Source organism: Neopelma chrysocephalum, unplaced genomic scaffold (genome assembly GCF_003984885.1).
Source record: "Neopelma chrysocephalum unplaced genomic scaffold, ASM398488v2 Primary Assembly neopelma1_25, whole genome shotgun sequence".
In the NCBI taxonomy this organism is placed as follows: Eukaryota; Metazoa; Chordata; class Aves; order Passeriformes; family Pipridae; genus Neopelma; species Neopelma chrysocephalum.
Window position 1 is genome coordinate 41,853,029 of NW_020897694.1, and position 24,612 is coordinate 41,877,640.

The following is a 24,612-nucleotide window of genomic DNA, read 5'->3' on the forward strand; positions in this document are numbered from 1 at the left end:
GTGAGGTCCTCAGGACGTAGGTTTGTTTAGAGTGACCTTCTCATAGATGGATGGCCTCACAGGGCTAACGGGTTCCATCTGCCCGGGAGACCGAGGAATCGAACCTGGGTCGCAGCAGTGAGAGTCCTGCATGCTAACCACTAGGCCACCATGTGCAAGAAAAAATGCATCTATTTAGCATGGAACAAAAAAGGTAACTGCACTTTTCACTCGAGCAAATCAATAGCAGTTACTGAGGCAAGGCTCTGTCATCATCTCTATTTCAGTTGTTTTGCTAGAGCGCCATTGGGCTGAAGGAATGACTCTTTCATTTTTTGCCCCCACAGTTATTATCTACCACTCTGCACTGCATATTCCATGGTCTGCACATATATTTCCCACATCCTGACTCTGTATCAGTTAAAACTCATTATAATGTTAAGGTGTTGGAACATGTGCTGCTGGGATATTACCATCAGAGAATCCAGGGAGACCAGGCAACCCACGATCCCCCTCCTCTCCTCGGTCTCCTGGTGTTCCAGAAACACCTGGGAAGCCTGGATCACCTCTTGCACCTGAAAGACATCCCCGGTTCCACAAAACATGTTAGTGTGATGCTGCTGTTCAGTAAAAAACAAACATTAGGAACTTCAAGGGCTTCAGAGTATTAGAATTTACAATAGTTTCTAAAAAGTAGCTTTAGAAATGGAATGACAGGAACGGTGTGGAGCTACCAAGACCATGAAGAAGGACAGAATCTCTCAGCATTTACTAATATGCAGCTAGAGCTACATTGGTCCAGGGAAGCACAGAAGACCACCTCTCTCAGGAGAGCCCCTCCTTTTCCTACAGGAAGTTGCCATTGTAACAGATGTGTGATATGTGAGCTTTCCTTTGCTTCCTAATACCAAAAGCATCTGCCTGGGGCCAGCTATTGCTTGCAGAAAGTATCATGCTCTTGTTAAAGGTCAGTGATACCAGAGGACATATGGTGTGTCCAGCCCCCTCCATGCTTCTTCCTCTCTCTACACAGTCTCTCCTGCCCCTAAAAGCCTTGCAGGGTATTCTGGGTGATTTGACCACCGTTTTGGGCCTCTTGCCCCTTTCTCTGGGAGGCAGGGGCATTGCTAGTCTCTCTGGGTTTCAGCAAGACTAGTAAACTCAATGGCATGAGGACAAAGGCTGGGTCAATGGCATGTGATCACTCTTGTTGTTTGCTGGCATCTTCCTTTGCATAGTTTTGGCCTTGGCAAACTGCTATCACCTTCTACGTATTTCTAGTCTGGCCACCCCAGCTCTGCAGAACAGCTGATGTTGGGTGCAACAAGTTTAGTGAAAAGATCACAAAGGAAATTTGTCAATTTAAAAAAGTTAAAAAATCCTCTTCTATTCCTCAAGGCTTTTTTAATGTGTGGGTTTTTTTCTTTCTTTCTAAATACTAGATGATAAGAATGTTCTCTGCTGTACTGTCATTACTGCACTTTTTCCAGAGTCTCTGAAACAGGATGCAGAAGACAGACTCTCCCATTCTTCCTTTCACTGGACAATGAAGTCACATGCTTTTTTGCTTGTTTCTTCTCTGTGGATACAGGCAAGCATGGATGCCTTTTGTATAGCAATCCAGTTTCAGCAGAATAGACAAAGAAGTCATCTGCCTGCAAAAAGGTGATTAGGGCACTCTCTCAGAAGACAATTATCGCTTCTGGAACACTTCAGCAAAACACAGGGTGTTTTAGGAGTTGAATTGTCCGAATGTCATGCTTTTGATCTACACAGAAAGTAGTAAAACACAGCTAAGATAAACAATCTAAGCAAAGAAGACATACCTTTCCTTGGGATGCGGGAAGGAAAATAGGAATCTGGTCCTGGAGGACCTATCTCGCCAGGCTCCCCCTATTAACAGAAGTTGAAGTATCACACCTAAGCACATATTCTAGAGAATGTCTTTTAAAATGGAAAGGTATGCACGTGAAACATAAAGAAACAAGCTTTCAAAGGCAGTAACGTGACATTTAAGAAACCTTAGAGATTTCAAGTTAATAAAGCACATAACCGTTCTACTATGACAACAAAGAAAATTGCTGCTACATTACTGAATACAAAAGAAAGCAAAATGACATCTGGTTTATTGCTTCGGGCAAATGAAAATAAAGCGGTACCTTGCTTCCCCTAGGACCAAAGCCACCAGGTGGACCATCAAATCCTGGAAAACCCTGTAATACACATAAAAATGGTTGACTTTTCCTTTATCAGAGAGATACTAAAACTTTTGACTGTAGCAGCTGGCTTCCTCCAATGTCAGTGTGAAAATTAGGCGGCAGAGCTCAGCAGTTTGTCTCCCTGGGTATAGTAATTTGGGTAACACTATTAAGACTCCTTGAGTTTTGATGTTCCACCTGTTGGACCAATCCTAACTCTTGCCAAAGGCCAGAGGTACCTACTGTGCCGCAGGGTCTGTTGCCCCTGGCAGCAGTGAAGGTAGAAGGAGCACCTACACTCACACTGTCCATGGATGCTGCAGGATGGAGGAGAAAGGGAACACTCAGTGCCAGCTGACTCCAACACACATGAACCAGGTAGCCAGAACACACCAGCCTGCTTCAAGGAGACTAAACAAGTTGGAATCATTACAAGTGGATATATTTTCACTGGAATGTAAACAGTGAGCAGTGAAATAGCATTGAAGTGCACAGGTCCTTTTTGCACTTTTCAGTGTGACTGGGGGTTGTTTGGCTAAAGAAGGGTTCCCTAACTGAGAACCCAGGACCAAGCCTGAAGATACCTTCACCGAACTCTCCCACTATGGGCATGCCAAACCCTAGAGAAAATTTTCCATCCCCACACCAGTAAACATTATAATATTTAAGTCCTGCCCACTCCATTCTTTTAAAAGGTTTGAATTCCAAATCACATTGATTAAAACATGCATGGTAAAATATGGTATATCTTATCACATGAGAATGTATTTCAGCTGATGGGGGTGAATAGGGAAGAGTGCGGATTTCAGAGATGCTGATACAGATGAGATGATCTCTTCTGTGTGCTTTATTCAGCCCTTTGACAACTTTTGCTCTCTACAGAAAATGTTCATAAGGACTCTGGAAAGAGACTGATGTTAATAGAAAACAGTGGCCAGATCAACAACTGATATCAATTAACATGGTTTTGCTGAAGCCAGTAGTTTTGTATAATTCACATTTATAATTAGATTATTAGTCAGCTTTTTCAAAATTCAGCATCTCCCAAGTTTCACAGTGGGTACAGCTCTTACATAGAACTTGAATGTTAATAATGAGCTCTGTAAATCACTTTCAAAGCGGTTTCAAAGCACTACGAGTACCACAGCTCTCAGCAAGATGCCACAAACTGGACCACGCATTTCAGAGAGCTTTCCAATGGCAACCGTACATCACACCATTCCAAAAGCAGCCTCTTGAGTATCAGGTGTAAAATCTCTTTACACTAGGTGGAGCTGGTGGTCTAAAAGTGAAGCCAGCAGCTTCCTAATTTACTGCGACTTCATCTGTGTGCTGGCAGGACTGAACCATCCTTCTTTCTTTCTTAAAAATCAAATCACTCAAAAATCAGCAACAAGGAGGTTGCTGTGAATAGCACCTAGAGTAGGGTGTCCTCTCTCACATACACATTATACAATGATATTCCATCTAAACCAATGTACTTTTTTCTAAAATGGTTGCCAAGATTCATCCTCAATAAGGGGCAGCCACTGACCACATCTGACTGGAGCATGAACCTGTGTTAAGGTCAACCAGTGGGCTTTAATGGGTTTTGCATCAGCCTCTCCATGTACATATTACTAACAGCAAATTCACTTCCACACCTCCAGGTTTTGCCATGGGACTGCACAGCTATGCAAATGTTATTTTTCGGATTTCATGTATTTTTATGTCCCATGTGTTTCATGTTATTATTGTTATGCCTTGATGGCAGGACAAATCCTTAAACAACTAAAGATGTCAAAACATGGAAAAGTCATGCATCCCACAGCTATTTACCTCATGGAAGTGATTTCTAATGCTGACTAAAGAAGCCTTTTTCTGAGACCAAACAGAAAGTATGAGCTCCTCTCTGTCTCACAGAATGCTATTTCAAATATTTGGGTGCGTTTCCATGGGGACAGAGATTTAACTGGTATATTTATCAGTTTCCATCTCTTCTTCTTTTTGATATCCAAGATAACCATCTCAACCACATCTGCAGAAAGCTATTCAAAAAGTAAGTTTCTGTTTGTAGGAAGAAAGTTACAGAAATCATAGTCACAGTAATGGGAACAAAGAAAATGACATCTCCTTAGTGCTCCTAAAAGATTCTCATGGGTTAAGCAAAACCAGACTTTAATTATAGAGTGTGCTTTTTTCTTCTCACTGATGAGAAAAATAACTGACCCAAAATTACAATGATGGATGAATCCAGACAATATTTGTTAGACTACAGCTAGTGTAATTACAGGCAGAATTTGTCCTCTACAGTTTGCTTTTTAGACAGATTGTCTATATATGTGTTGGAAACAACAGTCTTATATGAAATACTTACTCTTTCTCCACTGAGTCCTGGAAAACCATTGATGCCAGGCAGTCCCTATGAAAGTAAAAAAAAATTAGCAACATAAAGTGACATTCTAACATCCTCATGGCTAAGAACCATTATTATTTCTTAGATAAAATACATCTGACACCTTGAAACTCTAACACTAACAGTCACAGTTCAGGTATGTTTTCAATGGGATTTTTGTACAGTGCAAACAGAACAGGTCTGAAATCTAATCTGGTATTTGATTTCTTCTCTCTTAATCAATACATTGTAAATTGACCATGAAGATTTCAAAGATGACCAATTTTTGTAAAATGTATGCTAAATACTGTTCTCACTCTGTTTAAGCACTTCAGAAACACTACCCCAAAACAAGCATTTATAGATGCTACAAGGTAGGATTTAAATTAGGTTTTGTTTCATGAGGTCACAAGTGAGTGGAGTCAAACTCATGCCTGCTAACCATGGCTGAACACAGCTCAGATGGAAACAGTGAAATACACTCTGTGATGAGGATAAGGACAGTAGCTGTGGCTAGTGAGCACAGCTTTAAGTAAGAGATGCACAGGGCCTCCCAATGATTGCACAGGCATTCCTGTGAGTCCTGTGGGGCCCTCCTCCCACTACCATTTCAAAATGGCCTTTTCGCTTTCCTGCACCAGGCAGTTCTGAGCTGGTCAAACCTGGTGGGGTGAAGAGCTATAATTTCTATCATTTGTTAATCCATGTTTTGTTCAGAAGGCAAACTGTCAGCTTGGATTTGCACATTCAGCTGGGTGAATTTTAGTAAGTGACTCACCCTTTGTCCTGGGAAGCCTATTACTCCTTCTTCACCTTTTTCAGGAGCATAGAGAAGTACACCCTAGGAAACATTGCAAGTCAGTTCAACATATTTCTTCATTAGGTGAAAAAAAATGGCAATGCTGTTTTATGGAAGCTTAAACAGGAAGAAAGCATCACTGTAACACATGGAGGATCTAATAATAGCTGCATGTGAAAGAACTGTTGTCCTTAAAATTAAGTGTAACATGTTACAATAGCGGGAGTAGGCCATTAGGGAAAGGACAGTGTTTCCTGCCTATCATCTCCTTTATTTCTTCTGTAGCTGCAATTCTGAAGAAGAGCCAAAGTAATTATGAAGCTATACAACCAATTAAGTAACTTAGCTTATGCCCAGACTGTAGCTTCAGAGAACTATTTGGCAAACATAGGCATACTGCTATCCACTCAACTGGACCAAAAAACAAAATAAAAAAAAAAAGGGGGAAACACATATCACCTTTTGCTACATCAGCATATAATCTCCAGTTTTCCTAATGAGTAAAAAAAACCCTACATGTGTAAAATATGACCAGCAGCTGAAGAACTGGCTAGCAATTGCACACAGAGGGCATCAGGGCTCACACTGTGACCTTCTCCCATAACCTCATGGAGCTGCTGACCAGACCATCTGAGAAAATAAAGCTATGCAAAATGCTCACTGAGGCATCCCTGATTGGTAAAGACTGTATTTTAAACTGCTCTGGGAAGTCAAAAGGAACCACTCAATGGCAAAGCTATTTAGTCAGTCTAGAGGTTCCCTGTGAGTTATAACTAAACCATGTTCAGTCAAGCCTGGTTGACAGCTCTGCACAATACAGCAACATATGAGATTACCGCCCACTTACTCAACAGATTTAAAGACTCAAGGGACCAAAATTCTGTAGGTATTGGAGAGTAGATTAAAAAGGATTAAAAAATATTCCATGTATTTTTAATTATTGAAATCTAGTGAAATTTTAATATGTAGATCAGAAGAGTAAGTAAAAAGATTTATTAATATTTAAAACTAAATTGAAGATGTGTAAGTGAAATCTTATTTTGGTACACCAGTAAGAGAACAACTGATTGTGCTGTGGAGTTATTACACATAAAGTGGTTCAGTTTTTCTAAAGCATTAAAACTGGTGTCTCTGCTTTTAACGTATCGATATTGCTCCATATTTATATTGCTCTATATCTATATTGCATCACTTCAATGAAGAGTGCACCAGTATTAACTCCAATATTTTTATTTATCTTCATTCTTCTCCACTTGACTTACTGGAATTCCAGCTTCCCCTTTTGGTCCAGGGTCTCCTCTTTCACCCTAACAATAAAGAAAAAATATTCAGATATGTTGGGCATTCCTGTTTACATTTTAGTAACTTTTATACAAAACAAAATGCCAAATATTTATTGAGAGAAAACACACTACTTTTGTGCTGTTCTTTATTCATATACTAGTCATATGAAATGCATGTTTTCATAACAAGTTCTTGAAGTTGCTTGTTAAAAAAAATTTGATAATTTTTCTGAAAATGTGTCTAGGAGTGTGAATACCTGGCTGTTTCCAGGCATATTCGTGAGGTGTCTGGGTGGTGAGTGCCTAAGTACTGCCTGTGAATAAATGCATTCTCCCATTTTTACCTACTGATTATCTATGAACTATTTGATTGAGAGCTCCTGTTAGGATGAGACAAATCATAGTCTAAAGTCTATTCACTACACTGATTACATCTCCATTGAATATAACAGGTCTCCAGGTAAGTAGCTCACGTGCAGACATCTCTGCTCAGTTATGGAAATCCCAGCATGTATGTAACTTAATGCAGACTGCAGAGTGTTAAAAGCATTTTTAGATCTCTCAGTATCATTCGAATTTACTCATCTTACTGAAGAAATTGCATAAGGCACATAAACTTTCTAACTTCAAATTCGGGATGAAAAATTACTGGTTTGGAGGTTGGTGTCTGATACAGAATATACACATATGGGGTATGAGTATCTCTGCTCCCAACAAGAAGCAAAAAATGAGAATAAACTCATCTTCCTGTTGAGGGTTTCTTCAATACATATGAACAAGCATTAATTCTGAGTATACAAACATCTGCACCACATAGGTAAGTTACAAAAACAAACACAGTAATGATTTCTCAGCAGGTATTTCTCCTTGTAAAATCAGATGTGAGTGATGGCCAGTAGTTGGATACTTAAACAAAAAGAAAAAGTTTGCCTAAGGCACCTCTATACTTGAGAAGTACTTTCTGAATTACTTTAGCCACCATAGTTCCAATAAATACTTTATGATCCAAGCTGCGGAAAAGTAGCAGATTTCTCTTTTGATACACTAAAGTCTTCAAAGTTCTGTATGTAAAAACACATTTGTACAATATTTTAGCTTTGGTACTGCAGTGCTCTTAGTTTCTTGTTTATTTCATCAAAATACCCTCTAGTTACCTTGTGTTTGTCAGAGGGGACACCCATCAGTTCTCTTGTAGGAAGCCCAGGTGGACCTGGAGGACCTGGGGGGCCCTGCAGGAAAAGCATGAAGGCACGTTGACTAATGGTTATAATACCTTTCCAAGCTGTTGATCAGCACAGGGTCATTAAACTGCAAAAAAAGGAGCAATACAGATTTGCCCCTGCTAGGAGTATGGTTCTAAACCATATACAACCTACCAAATAAATTGATGGCAAGATAAATATATTTTGTGCTGGGTTAACATATAGCAATACTTGCTCTTGCCCTGTGTGTTTCCAGAATAATAGTAAAGATTATCACTTTCTATAAAGCAGCCTGGCCTTATAAATTTCAGAAGTGTTACCTCTGTGTCAGTGTAAATGACAGCACAGATAGATCTAGACATACAGAAGTTGATTCAGCTATGACATTCCTTATGGATAATTACTATCAAAGCTATAAATACTATCAAAGCTATACTTCGTTTTTTCTCTTATAATTACATAATGCAATTGCAAATCTAAAATAGGTTCCTTTATAAATAGCAGGTAACATCAATCTGTCCTTTAGTAGTGATACTAATTCATTAGTTTTCCTTTACCTGTTCACCTTTTTCTCCATAGAAGCCAAGGCCCCTGTTACCCTGCAAAAACAACAGGTCAAAATTTAACAACTGTACAACTCAGTTTTGGAACCTAAAATTCAAATTTAAACATGGTTAAAGATCTTTTCAGGCTTACAAGTCTGTAGGACACCACTGAAGAACTGCAATCAAATAATTGCCTAGGTTTACCTCAAAGTATTTTTATAGATTTAGAAGTAATTTATAGACCTAAACTTTCAGAAAGATAACTCTTCTAACAACAGACTTTGAGTCATCCACAGAGCAACATTGTAAAAAGTTCAAGCATCTCTTTTGCAAGATTTTTAATAGCACTGAATGCTAAATAAAAAAACCTAAGTGGGCTGGAACATGAACTCCAGTATTTTTTCCACAGAGATATAATTGAATATTGTAAAGACTGCAAGGATTCTCTGTTCGTGGGAAGCTACTGTGACTACAGTAGCGAATTAAATCTGGCTCTAGAACTGGTTTAATCTTTTCAGGGTAGGCAATCCTAGTGTAAGATTAACTTCTCATGGTATGCAGATAAAACAGAAGGTCTTGTGCTACACAGTCTTTGGTGCAGCCTGTGGTTCTTTATTTTACCGCCTTCAAGTGGGTCTTGGATAATCTCAGCAACACATTAACTACTTTGACAGAAAGACTTACTTGTGGTCCTTGTGGTCCTGGGGGCCCTGGTCGTCCCTGGGGAAACACAATAGGGGAGAGCAAGTTACTTGTTGCTTTCTAATCAATGCCTGCAGGAGGTTAGTTATTTTCCGCCTGAAACATAACTACGTATTTAGTAGGCAGTGTATTTCTCGGCATTCCATGTGTTATCCTCACTATATTAGCTGTAGTTACTGTTCTGAAAAATACCCTCCTAAGTCACATTGTAATCTTTCTGAACAGAATAACATTTCACCACCTTAGACCTAATGAAAACCTGGTTTTATATCAAGTAGTAAGAACTTATGCTTTTGGATCCTGACTTAGTAACATTTTAAGGTCAGTAAAGTTAAGCACATCTTTAAGTGCTTCACCAGACTAGTGCCTTGGTATGGCATCAGTCTGTAAAGGGGGTTGAACCACCATATGCATCCCAGATTACTTATTTGGGATTGTACAGAATGAAATCAAAGGAAGATGGTGGAAACTAAACTGAAACAGGAAATAAATCTGCTAGAGGCTTACAAGCAGTTGGAAAGCCGTTAATTGGAGAGACTCGCCTTGCTTTGGTCATCTATGTTAGTTAACAGGCTCCAAAAGGCTCTACACATTAAAAACTCTGTCAAGAGTAGGAAAGGTGGGGTGAGTAAGAACCATGAGCTGTTCAGAGAAGATGGTGAACTAATGACAGAGAGAAGGTTGCAGACAGAATTATACATCTACTGAGCCCCGAAGGGGTTGTTAACTGCATTATGCAAAACCAAGCCCAAACCCGAATTTGTTAGGCATCTCCACCTTGCTATGTACCTTTGTGTGCATGAACACCAGACTTGTTTTGAAAAAAATTGCTTTTGAATCAGTTTTGGTTAGTCAAGTAGTTTGTGAGCCATTGCCTAACCTACTGGGCAGATGCACTGCGCAGGGTATCGCTCTGCCTGGAGAGCTTGCAGATACCTGGGGGAGCCAAACCTGCCTTCATGCAGTACCCAGGACATAGAGATGAGGAACGATGCAAACTCAGACCTCTGAAATGCTCCCAGGCCACTTTCACAAGGTGGGTCACAGCTTTAGAGGCAGCAAATATAACTGGATGTGTTTTATTCAAAAGAGATGTTGCCAATATGATAACCAGAGGGATGTAGTCATGAGGCTCAGAAAATATATCTTTCATAGAACTCCTAAGATCCAAGAAAGAGCACTGGAAATGTAAGTCATTGCAGGATGAGCTCCTGTGTGAAGCTCAGGAACTTTGTGGGTTTGCTATAAAGGAAGAGTGAATAAAGGACTGAGGAGATTTCCCATCAGGGGGACCAGAGGAGAAAGGCAAGGTGCAGTTTACTCCAGGTGATAAAACAAGCTACTTCAGGAAAGTAACTTTGGAAAGGCTTGTCATGCTGTTAATTTAGTCCTACATTTTTTTTTTTGAGGGGGATGTCCCTGAAAACAGCTATGGAGGCTGTGTGTAAGAAGACCTGAATTAATTTTTCCTCCCTAAAATCAGTGGTATAAAGCAGGTCCAAAGTTTTTGTCCAAAGTGAATTTTGACAAAACAAATGCTATAATGTTGTCTTACACAAAAATAAAAGAAGCTTCAAAAAAATGAAATATATTGAATTTGAACATCTGTTTCTCACCCATAAAACTATTAACCAGGGAAATAAGAAATGTAGAAAATGGTATCTGAAGAGAACACAGTCTTCCCAAAGAACTATTTTCCAAAATCAACTAAATGTTGATTTTGGAAAAAAAAAAGTCTGAAAAATAGTTTAAAATAGCATTCTAAATACTATTCAATGTCTTCTGGAAAGTGTAGAGAGCTAATATACATATCCTTTATGAGCAGAAAAGATAACGTATCCAAGTTCTGATATTTTTGATAACTCAGTGTAGGGAGGTGTGGACTGGGCAGCATTAAACAATCTTTACAAACAATGGTCTTCCAAGGAGGTTAAAGAAATACAATATCAATCAAAAGCCTTTGACAACACAGGGCAAAAGGAACTACACATCTTTCTGCAGTATTCATCCCTACAGAATCAATGTCTCTCTGTGCTTTTTAAAAGGTTTTACATCCATTGATACCTGCTTGCTATTGCTAACCTAGGTTATAATCCAACTAATGGAATTTGTTGACATAATTCTTCTATTAGGGTAATTTTCTAGAGAACATATTTTAAATATACTTACTGGTCTTCCTCGCTCTCCTCTTGGACCAACAGGTCCTTGAATACCCAGCGTACCTGGAGGTCCCTTTAAGTAAAAAAAAACACCAACCATCAATTAATTTTGTTCTGATATCAGTTACTGTTGACACTTTATCACATTCACTTGAACACTACTTACTGGAAAACCATTGAACCCTGGATCCCCAGGATCCCCCTAGAAAAAAACAAAAACCAACAAAGAAGTAAGAAATGCAATAAATACTATATAAAAAATTGAATAGAATCCTTTTCTCACTCATTAATTTTTTTCTCACTGAAAACACGAATTATAGCATACAATGCTACACAAACCCTTACATACTGATGTATTCCATACAGATGTTGAGATAACTGAATGTGGGCCACACAGATTTTGTACTTTCTATATATTGTGTAGTTGCATGCAATACAGTAGCAGGGTACAAAGTTGGCTGGTGAAGTTAGGGATCCAAACTACAAGGCTGAAATATACAACAGACCACACTGAAATCTTCCTTGAAAAATTCTGTCTAACCAGTGGCTTAATTAGGGCCATAACCTTAACTGAAATGTACAAGCTCATTTTTCATGAGTTGCATGGGAATTACTGAATCATTTTTATTCTCTTCTGAGTCACTAAAAGCATTTAGAACATACTGTTTTCAGTGACCACATATTTTAACTGCAGAACATGCTGAAATGTTTTTGGAAACTGGATCCAAAAATGTTCTAGTGCAAAGACCTTCCAACACCCATAAATAATGTGGTGTTCAGTCCAAACACCTTCAATCATTTTGAGTAGCATCCTAACTATCTAGTTAATTTGAGTTTAGTTAACAGAATAATTTGTGGAACCAAGTACTTTCTGAAATGAACACAGGTGCCTGTATGCATCCTTGGCCCCAACATACTTCAGCATTTCTTAAACATTACTTAATCATTCCTTAATCTTTGCTATTTACTAACAAGTGCAAATTTGAAGAGTTTCTAAAAGGAAAAGCAGGTTCCATTAAAATACAGCCAACTTACAAATATGTCAACAGAAAATCCTACTTTGGCACTCACAGCTGGCACAAAATACACATAAACTATGTCAGCAAATCACTTCTGTGCTGAGTACAGCTCAGATGTAGCTTTTGAATAGGTTTCAATTTATACTCTATCAGCATATATAGTCCCTTATCTCTTTCTGATACCTTCAAATTATACAAGACTGCATATATGAGAAAAAGCTACAAGTGATTACAAAACAAGTTTTAAGGATTAGACGCAATAAAAGCACCCATAGGAATACTTGGGGTTTCCTAAATAACTAAATAAAACATTGAAGCATATTTTACCCTAAGTCACTCAAACTCCTGCATGAAAATTTTTCAGAAAGGATGTTAATGGTAATCATCCAATGGACAAAACTATGGGAAAGGAAGGATTTTGCCATGCATTATACAAGATACCCATTGAATAAAGAGGGTAATATTTGAACTACATCATCTATAGTGCCCTTGAAATCCACTTGTAGGCTGGAATTCCTTGCAAATAACTGACCGGAGATTTTTTTCCCTTAGGTATCAGATAGATTGCTGCAACCAGAGAAAGCAGAAGCTGCCTTTCAAAACCTGCACAGAATCAAATGAGGCCTCTTGGGATGTGCCCATCAGAGTATAAGAAAAATTCACTCTCCATCAGCTGCTTGAAAAACTGTACTGAGCATGAGTAACTCACAGGAGTTACAGACATACCCTGTGTCGGCTTATGATCTCTGGTGCTATTATATACGGCTCCCCCTTCTGGCCCTTTGGCCCTTGGACTCCCTGGAGGTAACCAAAAGAAAACAAAACGTAAGCTTTCGTATCATATATGTTAACACATAAACAGCTAAGAGTAATGAAAAATATTTGTTGGCATTTTCATAAGTATACATAAACATATAACTGTTTAGAGGCAGAGACTATGCCTAGCTTTTGAAATTTATGGTTTAGAAAAGAAGTGCAAAGACTCACAGTACATAAAAGAATTTCTGATTCTGTGGGAGGAACCCCCCATTACCTGGGAGTGCTATTATAGGGTAGCACCTCCTTAGCTAGAGCTGAGGCTGCAGCTTCTCAGGGCTGACACCTGCCCTGATAAACTCAGAAGCCCCACTGCTCACCTCAGCATGATCCTATGTATCTCAGCGTGGAAAGTCAATACCTTCACCATGGAGCAGGGAAGAAAAGGTTACTTTCATCAGGAATTGTGAGTTCAATATTAGTTTATTGCTGTTGATTGAAGCTGTACAGGCTTTCCCAAAGTAATCTTTCTGCAAGACCTATGTGACAGGTATAGCTCTGAGCAGACCTTCTGGCCCTGACTGCAATTTAATGACTAAGCACAGTGTTGTGTGTCCATGGTAAGTCAGCACTAATGCTCTGCTGGGCCAAAAGGGAGCTCCATTAAGAGATGTGCCATTTGCTTCCAACACATGTGTGAATGAAACTCGCTTCAGCAATGTTCTTGGCTTCAGGTACTCACTTACTGACAGCTACTTACAATGGTACCAGGGAAACCAGAGTGTCCGGGAGTTCCCGGGTCACCAGGGTCACCTGCTGTCCCATTACAGCCATCATGACCTGGTTTCCCCCTTGGTCCAGGCTGCCCTGGATGACCCTGTTGAGGAAAAAAAAAAAGTGTTTATCTATCCATCTGTTTCTAGTTTTCCTTTTCCTGTAGTCACACAGTATTTAGACATTCTCACATTAAGCTCAAGGCTTGGATCCATGGGAAACTAGGATTTTCAAAGACAGAAACAGACAGAGCCTTTTTTTAATATAGCTGCAGCTTGAACCAGATGCCCCAGACAGCATGAAAAAATGAGTAGTGAAGGACCTTTCAGAGAGGGTAAGAAAGCTATGCTCAATGCAGGCTCTGTTAAGCAGAGAACTAAGCCAGATGAGGCTGCTGCACAGGGAGCCACCAAAAACTGGGATTGTTAAGCATTTCAGTGCTTCACACTGGAATAGTGGGAAGAAAGGTTCCTCACGGACTTTGAACAGCTTCCAAGTCAGGAAAAAAGTCAGAGATGCTGTTGGAGGTAGGTTGAGTGTCATGATGAGGCTGTGAGTATGGAAGCAAACAGCAGGGCTCAAAGGTAGGGAGCCAGGGGCACTGCAGAACTGCTTCTGAAAAGTTACTCCTGTTTCAAACTGGATTTCCATTGCTGTACCTACATTCATCTTAATTGCTGTTGTTTCTGGTTTGCATTGAGGCCAACGAGAAGCAAATTTTCCCTTGAGCAGCTTTCTTCCAGGGGGCTCAGCCAGAAAAACCAGAAACTAAAATAAAATATTTCTCCCTTCTCCTTTATCTATAGCAAGAGTTTTCTCTTTGATCTGCTCCTTTGTTTGGAAAAAACACCAGAAATCTGTCTATGTCTTCACCTAGCTTCATCATGTCGCTCCTAACCCCAGAAGAGATTCTGACTTGCCACCACTTTTTCTAGGCCCCCAGCCTCACATCCTAGCACTGTGCCATTAGAGTTGGTTCATGTGCCTATCTACCTGCCTTCCCATGGTCAGTGTTAAGTCTTGGCCTGAGAAAACTGGTTGGAGAATGTAAGGGAGTGAGAAGGGCAAGGGAGCTTGAGGAGAGGACACAATGAAAATGCAGGTATTTATCCCTTACAATGCAATGTGCAGAAGTCAGGAAGACAGAGCTGAAGAAGAAAACTTGCTCAGGTGAGAAAAGCAGTCCAGCTATAGCAACACGGGGCTTTACAGGGGAATGATTTACTCTCCACAGGATGTTACAGTGCTTAGAAAAAACTCAGCAAGATGCAGTGAGATGAACAAGACCCTTGGCTCAGGAGTATCAAAATAAATGGGAAAGATGGTTCTTCTTCTTTTCCTTTAAGAGCGAGAAAGAAAAAGATGAGGAAGATTGTGAAAGAGAAATCCCTGAAACTTGATAGGGAGCTCTTCTGGAAACAAAAAAGGGTGAAAGCAGAATGGATGTGGATGCGTGGGCTGCAAAGCAGGGCCCTGGTGTCAGGGAGCACTATAAAGGAAACCCAAGCCTGGGAACTCTGTCCAGGGATTCCAGTGACTCAGATTTCTTTGTTATTTTATGACACAAGATGTAAAGAAGTGTAAGCTGGGAAAATACTGTGCTGTGAACTTTACCCAGTTTTCCTCTTTGAGTGTTTCAGTTTCATGGACCTGGTCAATTTGTTCAAAGTTTGACACTGTTTAGGGCTCAGTAAGTTTTTTAAGACTAGTCATATGAGGTATAGAGCAAATTAACAATGGTTAGTATTCTTAAAATCACTGGTGTTTCTACGTGCTTTGCAAATCTGAAATAATTAAGGAATGACCCACTCGTGTCCTTCATTCACAAGCTTAAAAGATGTGAAGTATTTACGTCACAGGTCTTTTCTACAAAAGAACATACTTAGCTGGGTAACCTCCAGAGGCACAGGAAATTTCTATACTTTCTTGTCCCTTTTACAAGGGGATTTCTCTATAGGACAAAGCAAATAGACCTTTAATTATCTGAGGGAATGAGAGGAAGCACAGATTATACTCTCTTGTGTATTCGCAGTTCTACTCACTTCAGCAAATGCCCTTAACTGAAAAGTGTGTACATGGCTGATGTAGAATTTAACCCAGACATTTTAATTAAAGTACAAAGGCTTTAAGCTAGCCTGCAATATTTGCAGTTGGTGATTTCCTAAAGATGAAGTAACCCGCCACTTACAGGAATGCCATCTGCCCCGGGGAATCCAGTGACTCCTCTTTGTCCCTGGAGTGAAAAAGCACAATTAAAATGAAGTTCTGCCCAGTATTTTGCTTATTAGTTAAAATATTTAATATTCAAAAGTTACCGCTTCTCCTTTGGGTCCAGTTATTCCTGGATATCCTCTTTCACCTTTGTGACCTTTGGGACCTTGTACTCCTGGGATCCCCATCAATCCTGGTGGTCCAGTGAACCCCTGTGATCCAAGGAGTCCTGGCTGGCCCTGATAAAAATAATAACACAGCATTTATATAGGAACAGTTGTGATGCATGAAGCTGGATGAGTTATCACTGGTACAACGGAGTCAATCTCTCAAAGAGAAAATAAACACAGAATCTCTTTCCATTCCAGTAGGCCAGGCTCTTTGATGAATGTTATCTGGAAACACAGCACAGAGAAACTTCAGCAGCAGTGACCACATTGTGATGTGGTCACAAAACTGACATATGGATATTAACACTCAAATCAACATTCACTACTTGAATATTCATGGCCACTCTCCAAAAATATAACCAATTACACTCCGACCAAGTAAAATATGCTTAACTGTGAAATCTGCTTAGTGGCCACATTTATTACAAGTGGAGTCTGATATTTAAAGGCAGGAATTTCTGCCTCTTTAGGGATGATATTTCTATTCAGCAGTGGAGCCTGAAAATGATGAGACATGCACGCATCCACACAGGTTGAGGAGTTGCACACAGGGCTCCCTTGTCATTTCCCCTTCCAGTGCCGGTTCTGCTCTTCAGGCTACTTCAAACATTGTTTAAAACTAATCCCTGTTGACTGCAGGCATCACAAGGCTCAAAAGGGGAAAAACAATTTTGAAATGACACAATGGTAGTTTAAGTAACAGGTTGTGGCAGTATGTCTGAGATCTGTGAACTGAAGTATTTGAATGTCATTCCAGATGTAGGATTATTGAAGGCACACATATTTTGCATGCTCTGCAGTACTCAGCGCACTAATGACATTAATAGTAAATTGTCAAAATCTTTTCTGGAGAAATATGCTTTAAATAGGGCAAAGCACCATTTACCAAGACATTCAAATTAAGTCAAATCTAATGAAAGTTTTTTTTAAATGCAATTAGATTTTTTTTCATAGAGCAGCTGCAACAGCATCAGTATCTCACAAAGGAAGAATTACAGCAAAACATGAACAAACACATCGTATTTATAAAAATTAGCTGATAAAAAAATAATACCTTGTTTTAGCATAAAATTTCACAGTCTTTTTTACAGTCTCGTCCATGCCTGCAAATAAAGAGCTAGAAGATGAATGCAGTACCTGTCCAAGAAGGCTAAGAGTTCAACTTCATTTAATTTCATTGAGGTGGGAAGAAGGGTGTAGAGACTTGAAGAAATGAACCTGGAGATATCCTAATGTCCTTGTATTAGGAAGTTGTAGCAAAGATACTGACCAATGTCTTACTGATAGCAGGAAAAAATTATTTTATTCTCATAATGAAGGATAGGCCCACTTGTGATACACTTTCAAAACTTCATAGTCAACAACTATCCATAATTAACATTTATCTATGCTACAGTTGTCTTCGTTCCACATACCATAAACTAAACACTACAACTGAAACATAACTTATGTGTAGTTTTAAAAACAAATCAATTTTCCACACTGCTTTCATAGAAAACTAACACAGCACTTGGAGTAAAATTTTATATTCTAAATCTTATTATATGATATCAGATGAGCCCATATTGAGAAGATGAAAAAACAGCCAAACAAAATACAGAATTCAGTGCAAGTTTTTTCCTTGGAAGAAGACTAGGAATGCGCCAGTATGAAGGCTGAATTACGTGAAGTTCCTTGGGACAAGACACCAGGATGGATCTTGTATAGTATGGGTCTTTTGCTATACTTTTATGATTCATTTGACAAGACTGATGGTTTAGGAGCATTGCCAAAGGACACCACGAATTTAAGTGTTTGAGCTGTCAGTGTGAAAGAGAATTCCCTCTGCTTACAACCAAGCCCAGCTTTATACAGCATCCCTACTTCTAAACCAAGCCTGCTCATGTGGATTATTAGGTGCTGGGAGGCCCATGTGTTTTCAGGTTAACAAACTGAGAAGGAACAAAGATTATATGAATACATCTAAAACATAATATAACTCATGTTGGCAGGAGGCATATGCATCTGAACAAGTAGCTGCTCATTTCCTTATGCCAGCCACAGCCAGCTATTATAGATGCATCTATCTCCATAGCAGCAGTTCTTAGTTTTTTTTAAAAACCAGTGAATCTCTAGAAGTCATTCTATGGAGATGCAGATCCTTGTCTAAAGAGATTCATAGCAGACATATTTTCTGAGTTGCCTGACCCATAAGTAAAAATGCTGATTAGAAGCACTAGAATAATGAATTAAATCTTAACAAGTATTTATCAGTGCGAATTCCAAGATTGGCAAAAAGAATTTCTTTCTGATGTCACATTTTCTCAACTTTTCTTACCTACTATGGCTCAAAATTGAAGTACATAGGAAGAGCATATAGAGAATATATTAGGAGAATACATATGAGCATACCCTATAAAACTGCCTTTTAAGGGAAATAATAGACATTTCATTATTTAAAGAAATGGAGTCTGTGTTCTTTATTTTTTTTGGGTATTTTTGTAGAGCAGCATCAATTCTTATGCAAATACAGATATAAAATATTCCTATTTTACTATAAAGCCTTAAAACTTCATTAAATGCTTAAGGTTTTTTGTTCTTCTTTATACACCCAAATCTAGAAAGGAATCTTTAAAAAGGTTAAAAAAGGATGGAAACATATCTCATACATATGTAAAGAATACAGACAAATGATTCAAAGCCAGTTATACAGATTTGTTTTCAGTTGCATTTTAATTTTGAGAGGTTCTGAAAACAAATGTTTCAGTTGCTTCTGCAAAGCAAGGAATACACGGATTCTGTACACTGGAAATGCCACTTCATTTTTGGAGTACATGAAAGACAAAAGAAATCAAATAAATTCCAAAAACCACTCATGCAAACCATCTCTTTAGTACCCATCTACACCTCTTTTGTGGGCAGTTGTCTGGAGGCAGAAGGCACGTAAAACTTCTCACTGCAATTTCTGATAAAATGCTGGTTATGTTGAGAATTGTCAAATCCGTGCCTGGCTTTCTGCAGGGAACACACAGAGCTGTACAATTCAACAGTGATATTCCATGGGACATGGTTACCTCTGTCACTCCTACACCAGATATCACTCTCCCAGTTCCAGTCCCACTTTCCTATCTGGTGTGGAGGAAAAAGTAAACAAGGAATGGAAATCAAGGAAGAGGGCTGGGCACCAGTGACCCTTCCCCATGTTTTCCTGGTAATCATCTGATTATTTGTTTGTTGAGGAATAGGGGCTATTTAATATTATTTGCAATAAAGACAAGCAAATTGATCCTTATGGGACCAGTTTAGCATGAGGCTAGAGTCAGAGCTGGGGAAGTACTTAATATCATGACAATGTTTTTGTAATTCTTCAGACAATTAGTACCTTGGCTTCTTAACTGTATTAACTTTGTTAACCTTCGTTAACTCAGCTTTTACTCTGCTTTCATGTTAGATCTATTGTTGAACGAGTATGTCCCCTTTTCATTAGCAAGTGACCTAAGAACATTCTCTCTTTGGCAAAGGTCACTGAGGAGATTTAAGCAAAGACAGTCAATTTGAAAGGTTCAGTCAAATAAAGCATGATTCAATTATTAGAGTCCTTGAATACCCCTGTGTGATACATGCCACACGTGGTACTGCTCTGCCTGTCCTCCTGGAGTATCAGAAATCCTGGAAAATTCTCCAAAGCTGTGAAATTGTTCCCGGATTAGATTTTCAGGTCTAAGAAAAAAAAAAAAAGCCCCCAAAAGGGCAATCTTAGGGAAACATACTATCCCTGTCATATTTTAGACAACTCATAAAGTACTTTCTCTACTGCTCCCTTTCCTTAAATGCTAAAACATTGCAGGAATGTGCTCTGGCCAATAGTGCTCTCCAGCAGAAGGCCTCCCATTTTGCTGGGGTGAACTGGACCTCTTCCTGAATGCAGAGGTGACATGATTACCCCGTGTCACCCACCACTGGATTTACAGACCAGTGTTAAGAGGCTCACTGAAGTGTGTGTGGAATGCTATAACCAGCACTTCCAAGGGAGTCCACAAAAAGAAAAGGAAAAAGTGGGCTGATGGAATATCTTGAAGACAATGAAGAAGTTTTTTCTTTGTTCTTATACAAAACTTCTGTAACTGTCTAGTTCAATTACAAAGCTTCCAATGTCAGGACACACAATGTCAGTCCCTGCTTTGCTCTTCCTGCAACTTCAGCTGACTGGAAGAGGTCTTGCACAATTCATGTGGCCAGCCCAGCCATTTTGCAGAAGTTATTTACAGAGAGGAGCAAAGGTCAGAAATTAGGAAGCCTGCAGGAAATCTTCCCAGAAAATATTTGCTGTGTTATATATACATTATTGATTCTCCAGTGATGCGCATGGAAGAATATGCTGTCGGGGTTGTGACTGAATTCAATAAATATACTTTGCAATTAAGTACCAGTGGACTTAAGATCTTGATCAGACTTTTAAATTTGTACTGAATGTTCATGTTTTGCAGCTTGAACTTTAATTTCTAGTTCTTTTATGATCAGCCTGATGAAAGATGTCATATTGCAATACTTTCTTCCTTCTAATTTACTACTAAATTTACAGTGTAGAAACAAAGGAAGGCAGAGGAAGGTGTGCTAATTTTGAGAGTGACCAAATGTTTGATGTGCTATACAAACAAATATACAATAAATGACAGTACTTGCTCCAAAGGTTTTAAAAGACAGGAACATCATCATGAGTTGCTGAGAAATCCATCTACCAGGGTGAAGATACAAAGATAGGAGAAAACTGTTTATTTGCAATAAAGAGGGGACAGAACCAGAGTTTCTACAGAGCTTCACAGTCATTGAGCCCATTTCTCCACATTTCATTACAGATTTCCATTTTGCAACTGTTTCTGGTATATGGAATGTGATGATTCAGTATTACCCACATGAAAATGATCGCTGTAGGCCATTATTTATTTAACAGTGGACAAGAAGAAAGGAGGTTGATTCCCTGACATTTTAAAAAGGTCATTGTTGAAAGGACAAGTTCATTTCCTGTGGGAAGGGTGATCTGACCATGACAGACAAGCTGGAGGTGGGACTTTTTGTAAGAGCATGCAGTGTGGAACAGTCTGTAAGAACAGATGGGGAAAGGATGTGACAGCAAGGACCCCGATGCACTCCTACGCAGCAAGATCAGCAAGCACAACAGAAAGCAACCCCCTAGGGAATAAAATAATTTATAAGGAAAATGAGCAGCTTCTCAGCTGATTGAAAGTGCTAACGCAGGCACACAAGAAAGACGCAGAGAAGTTTTTAAATGTAATGCTGGCAAAATGTGGAGAATGGGGTGTAAATGTAGGGAATGTATGATTCTCTGAGGCAGTTTCCATGGAGGTAGGCATACTAAAGCGATCATTGAGCTCAAATAAAAACTGTAGGATCCTAGTGCTCCCACCCCCCCAAAAAATATAAACTACAAGGAACAACATCAAGAACCCTCCTGTGGCACACTGAGTCAGACTGGGATGGACATACCACCTGACATTTCTGCTGGAGCATAAACCCAGGAGTTTATGGATTAAACATATTAGAAGAGAATATGTAAGGGAAGGGTTTGGGGTTTCAGCTCCATCCAGGGCACAGTGTGCCAGAAATACTTCAGCTAAGAGGTTGCACCACTTTGGGCTGAGAGGCAGAGAAAACCAGACCACACAAAGCACCCTGATGCTGTGGCTCAACTAGTTTGACTCAGTAACTAGTTCTGGCAGCACCAGGCTGCCCAGTATGGACAGATCTCCAGAGAGCTTCAGAAACTGATGAGTACAACATCTACCATAATGCAGGAGACACTGGAACATTTTTAAACCATACATCATTATGTTGTACATTGATGATACAGTTTGAATGGTTCCATCTACCTCAGCAACTCAAAAATGAGTTTTGTTTTATCAAGATTTAAACACTTTTGCAATTCCACCTAGGAAGAGTGAATCAAAACAAGCCACGGAATGGTAGGAAATACAAACACATAGGGCAAAACACAGCTCATGCTAGCCTCTGGAGAGAAAGATTATCTGGGAGAAAAAATCCTTAAGTTTGTGCAAACTTCATTGTTAAACATTTGTAGCATGTTACTTTATTCCCATGTCTTCAGAACTGTACTAAATGACTATTTTCTCAAAGACAGATGATCACTCTCAGTTTGCAGCGAACATTCAGAACCTCCTCACTAGATGGCACCAGCCATTGCTGCTGCACACAGCCCCCACCAATGCAGGTGCAGGTTTCCAGAGCACGGCACAACCTTTGGGAAATCTGATAAGAAGTTCAGGTCAGGTCAAACTGTCCTTGTGTGAGGTGTAAGGCAACAAAAGCAGAAGATTTCTGACAAAATGTCTGACAGTGAGATAGCTGGGAAAGTGCACATGAAATGGGATGAAATGCATCATGCAACTGAGCAGCAGGGCTGGCTGAAGTGAAGGTGTTCCATCATTAGTAGACGGATTCAGTCTTCTAAGATGAACGAGAAAAAATTATTATCTTATTTCTCCATTGGATTTCTAAATTTACATTTAACGTCACAGGCCTGCATCTTCTCAAATTTATGTTCTTAATCTGTGTTTTTCAGTGTAGGGCTGGCATTAGCTTCTGCCACGACATGGTTACCAGTGTCGGGGGGGATGGACTTCTGTTGTCTAACTAGAATGCTGATAAGCAAATGAAGCAAACCTTTCTCATGTACCTTGAGTTGTGTGATATTTGATTCTTAAACACAGACTAGCACTGAAAGAGTCAGCAGGCTTTAAAAAAAAGTACATAGCTAATGGTTATTTCTAATTTTAATTTCTCTTTTACTACTTCAGAGGAGGTTATTTAGCTGAGTTTCACATTCCAGCTCTTCTTCTCAGAGAACACTTTCCTTCTCATTTGTTAAAGAGCTTTTTTATTTATACCAAAAGTAAACCAAAAAATTACAAAATTCACTTTAAGTTAAAAATAACAAAAAATGAGGCTAGTTCAGCCTAGTGGCATGGTAACAATCTGCTGCTCTTTCAACTACATTGTCTGGACATGCGACATTTTCTCTCAGGACAGTGGTGACCAAATGACATTAACATCAATTCCAGAGCAATGATTCAGCTTGCAGAAGGTTTTTTTTTTTCATTAAGGAAGGAATAAACATTAAATCTTCATAAAAAAGAACTATGAAAGGATTCTCTTTACCAGAAGCCACATCCCTTTTCTGCAGTCAGTAAATGAAATAATTTTGTACTCTTTTCTGTTCCCACGGTTTGATTTAATTTGTGATCTTCCAGAAAGTTGCTATGTCACCCAAGAAGATAAAACATGTGCAAAAGAAAATATATGCTGGAATGTAGGTCAAGAACTCAAAAGAACCAGTTAATAGTTTCTTCATGACACAAAATACATAGGAGTACATGTCAGAAATGCTTTCTGGGCTTTGCAGAGCTTCTGTAGTAAGAACAATACTGGGACCACAGCAATGGTCTCTCAAAGAAAAACATCAGAAACAGCAAGTCTAGACAAAACCTCACAAGGGTTTCCATGCTAAATCTTCAAAAGGTTATTGCATAGAGGAAAAGAGAAGGGAGGACAAGATGCGGGAAGGAAGCGGTGGGCAGAGGGAAAGAGTGGTTTTGTTTGCAGACTCAGTAAGGGGATAGCTCTGAAAGTCCAAAGCAGAATCTCTGCTGAAGTATGGCTGCACAGACAAATTGGGAAATTTAGGATTAGAATTAACATATATATTAGCAAATATATCTCTCCAGTAAGCATGCTCTACTCAATTATGTAATAGGATTTGGAATGACTTGAAAGGCACTGGATTTTTTTTTAAAAGATTTTACTTATTGAACAGATGCAGACATTCATCTATATGCAGTGTAGTTATCAAAAGCTCCCATCAGGTGCAAGTGACATCTCATGGTATGATATATCCTAATGTAGATACTCAAACTAGGTCAGACAAATGCACTCTGAATGTGTACATTTTTCTTAGATTTCTGTAAAAGGAGCCTGGGTCTCTAGCTCAAAAGCTGACCTCCACATCACTGCTTTCTAAACTGTGCAAAAAGACAATACCTCATGCTGCATGAAAAAGGAGCTGGATATAAATTTACTTAACTTGGCAGGCAGTATATGCCAGAACCATTGCTACTGGTAGTGCAAAACTAGGATTTTCTTGGAAGTTAGAAATGTTTCAGCATAAAACAGTGATCAGATGATAATGTTGTGTGCTCAAAAGCATATTTATTTACTCCAAGTATATCATCTGGCCCCTACCTTGTTTCCTGTTAGACTACTCAGATACATGTTTCTTTTAGGCTGCCAGGAGCCACTTAAATACCAGCACCTCTATGTAGCTTCTTAGCTCAGTATCTATCTTTATTCTGGGCATAACAAAATTTCTGCCTACATTTGGCTCTGCTAAAATTTTCATATGGGCTCTCTCAGGATGTAAGGGGATCAAG

General features: G+C 39.2%; 1 protein-coding gene across 4 annotated transcripts in view; it reads right to left on the minus strand.

The window, feature by feature from the left end:
• The window catches only part of COL4A2 (collagen type IV alpha 2 chain), a 144,980-nt gene that overhangs the window by 35,157 nt on the left and 85,211 nt on the right, over positions 1-24,612 (minus strand). For all 4 annotated transcript variants that reach the window (XM_027675100.1, XM_027675101.1, XM_027675102.1 and 1 more), the window contains 15 exons: positions 16,106-16,240; positions 15,979-16,023; positions 13,777-13,893; positions 12,987-13,058; positions 11,408-11,443; positions 11,252-11,314; positions 9,065-9,100; positions 8,393-8,434; positions 7,788-7,862; positions 6,613-6,657; positions 5,330-5,392; positions 4,534-4,578; positions 2,139-2,192; positions 1,806-1,872; positions 453-554 (listed from right to left, as the gene is read on the minus strand). In XM_027675100.1, the coding sequence (XP_027530901.1) occupies positions 453-554; positions 1,806-1,872; positions 2,139-2,192; positions 4,534-4,578; positions 5,330-5,392; positions 6,613-6,657; positions 7,788-7,862; positions 8,393-8,434; positions 9,065-9,100; positions 11,252-11,314; positions 11,408-11,443; positions 12,987-13,058; positions 13,777-13,893; positions 15,979-16,023; positions 16,106-16,240 (997 nt within the window). The remainder of the gene's footprint in view (positions 1-452; positions 555-1,805; positions 1,873-2,138; positions 2,193-4,533; positions 4,579-5,329; positions 5,393-6,612; positions 6,658-7,787; positions 7,863-8,392; positions 8,435-9,064; positions 9,101-11,251; positions 11,315-11,407; positions 11,444-12,986; positions 13,059-13,776; positions 13,894-15,978; positions 16,024-16,105; positions 16,241-24,612) is intronic.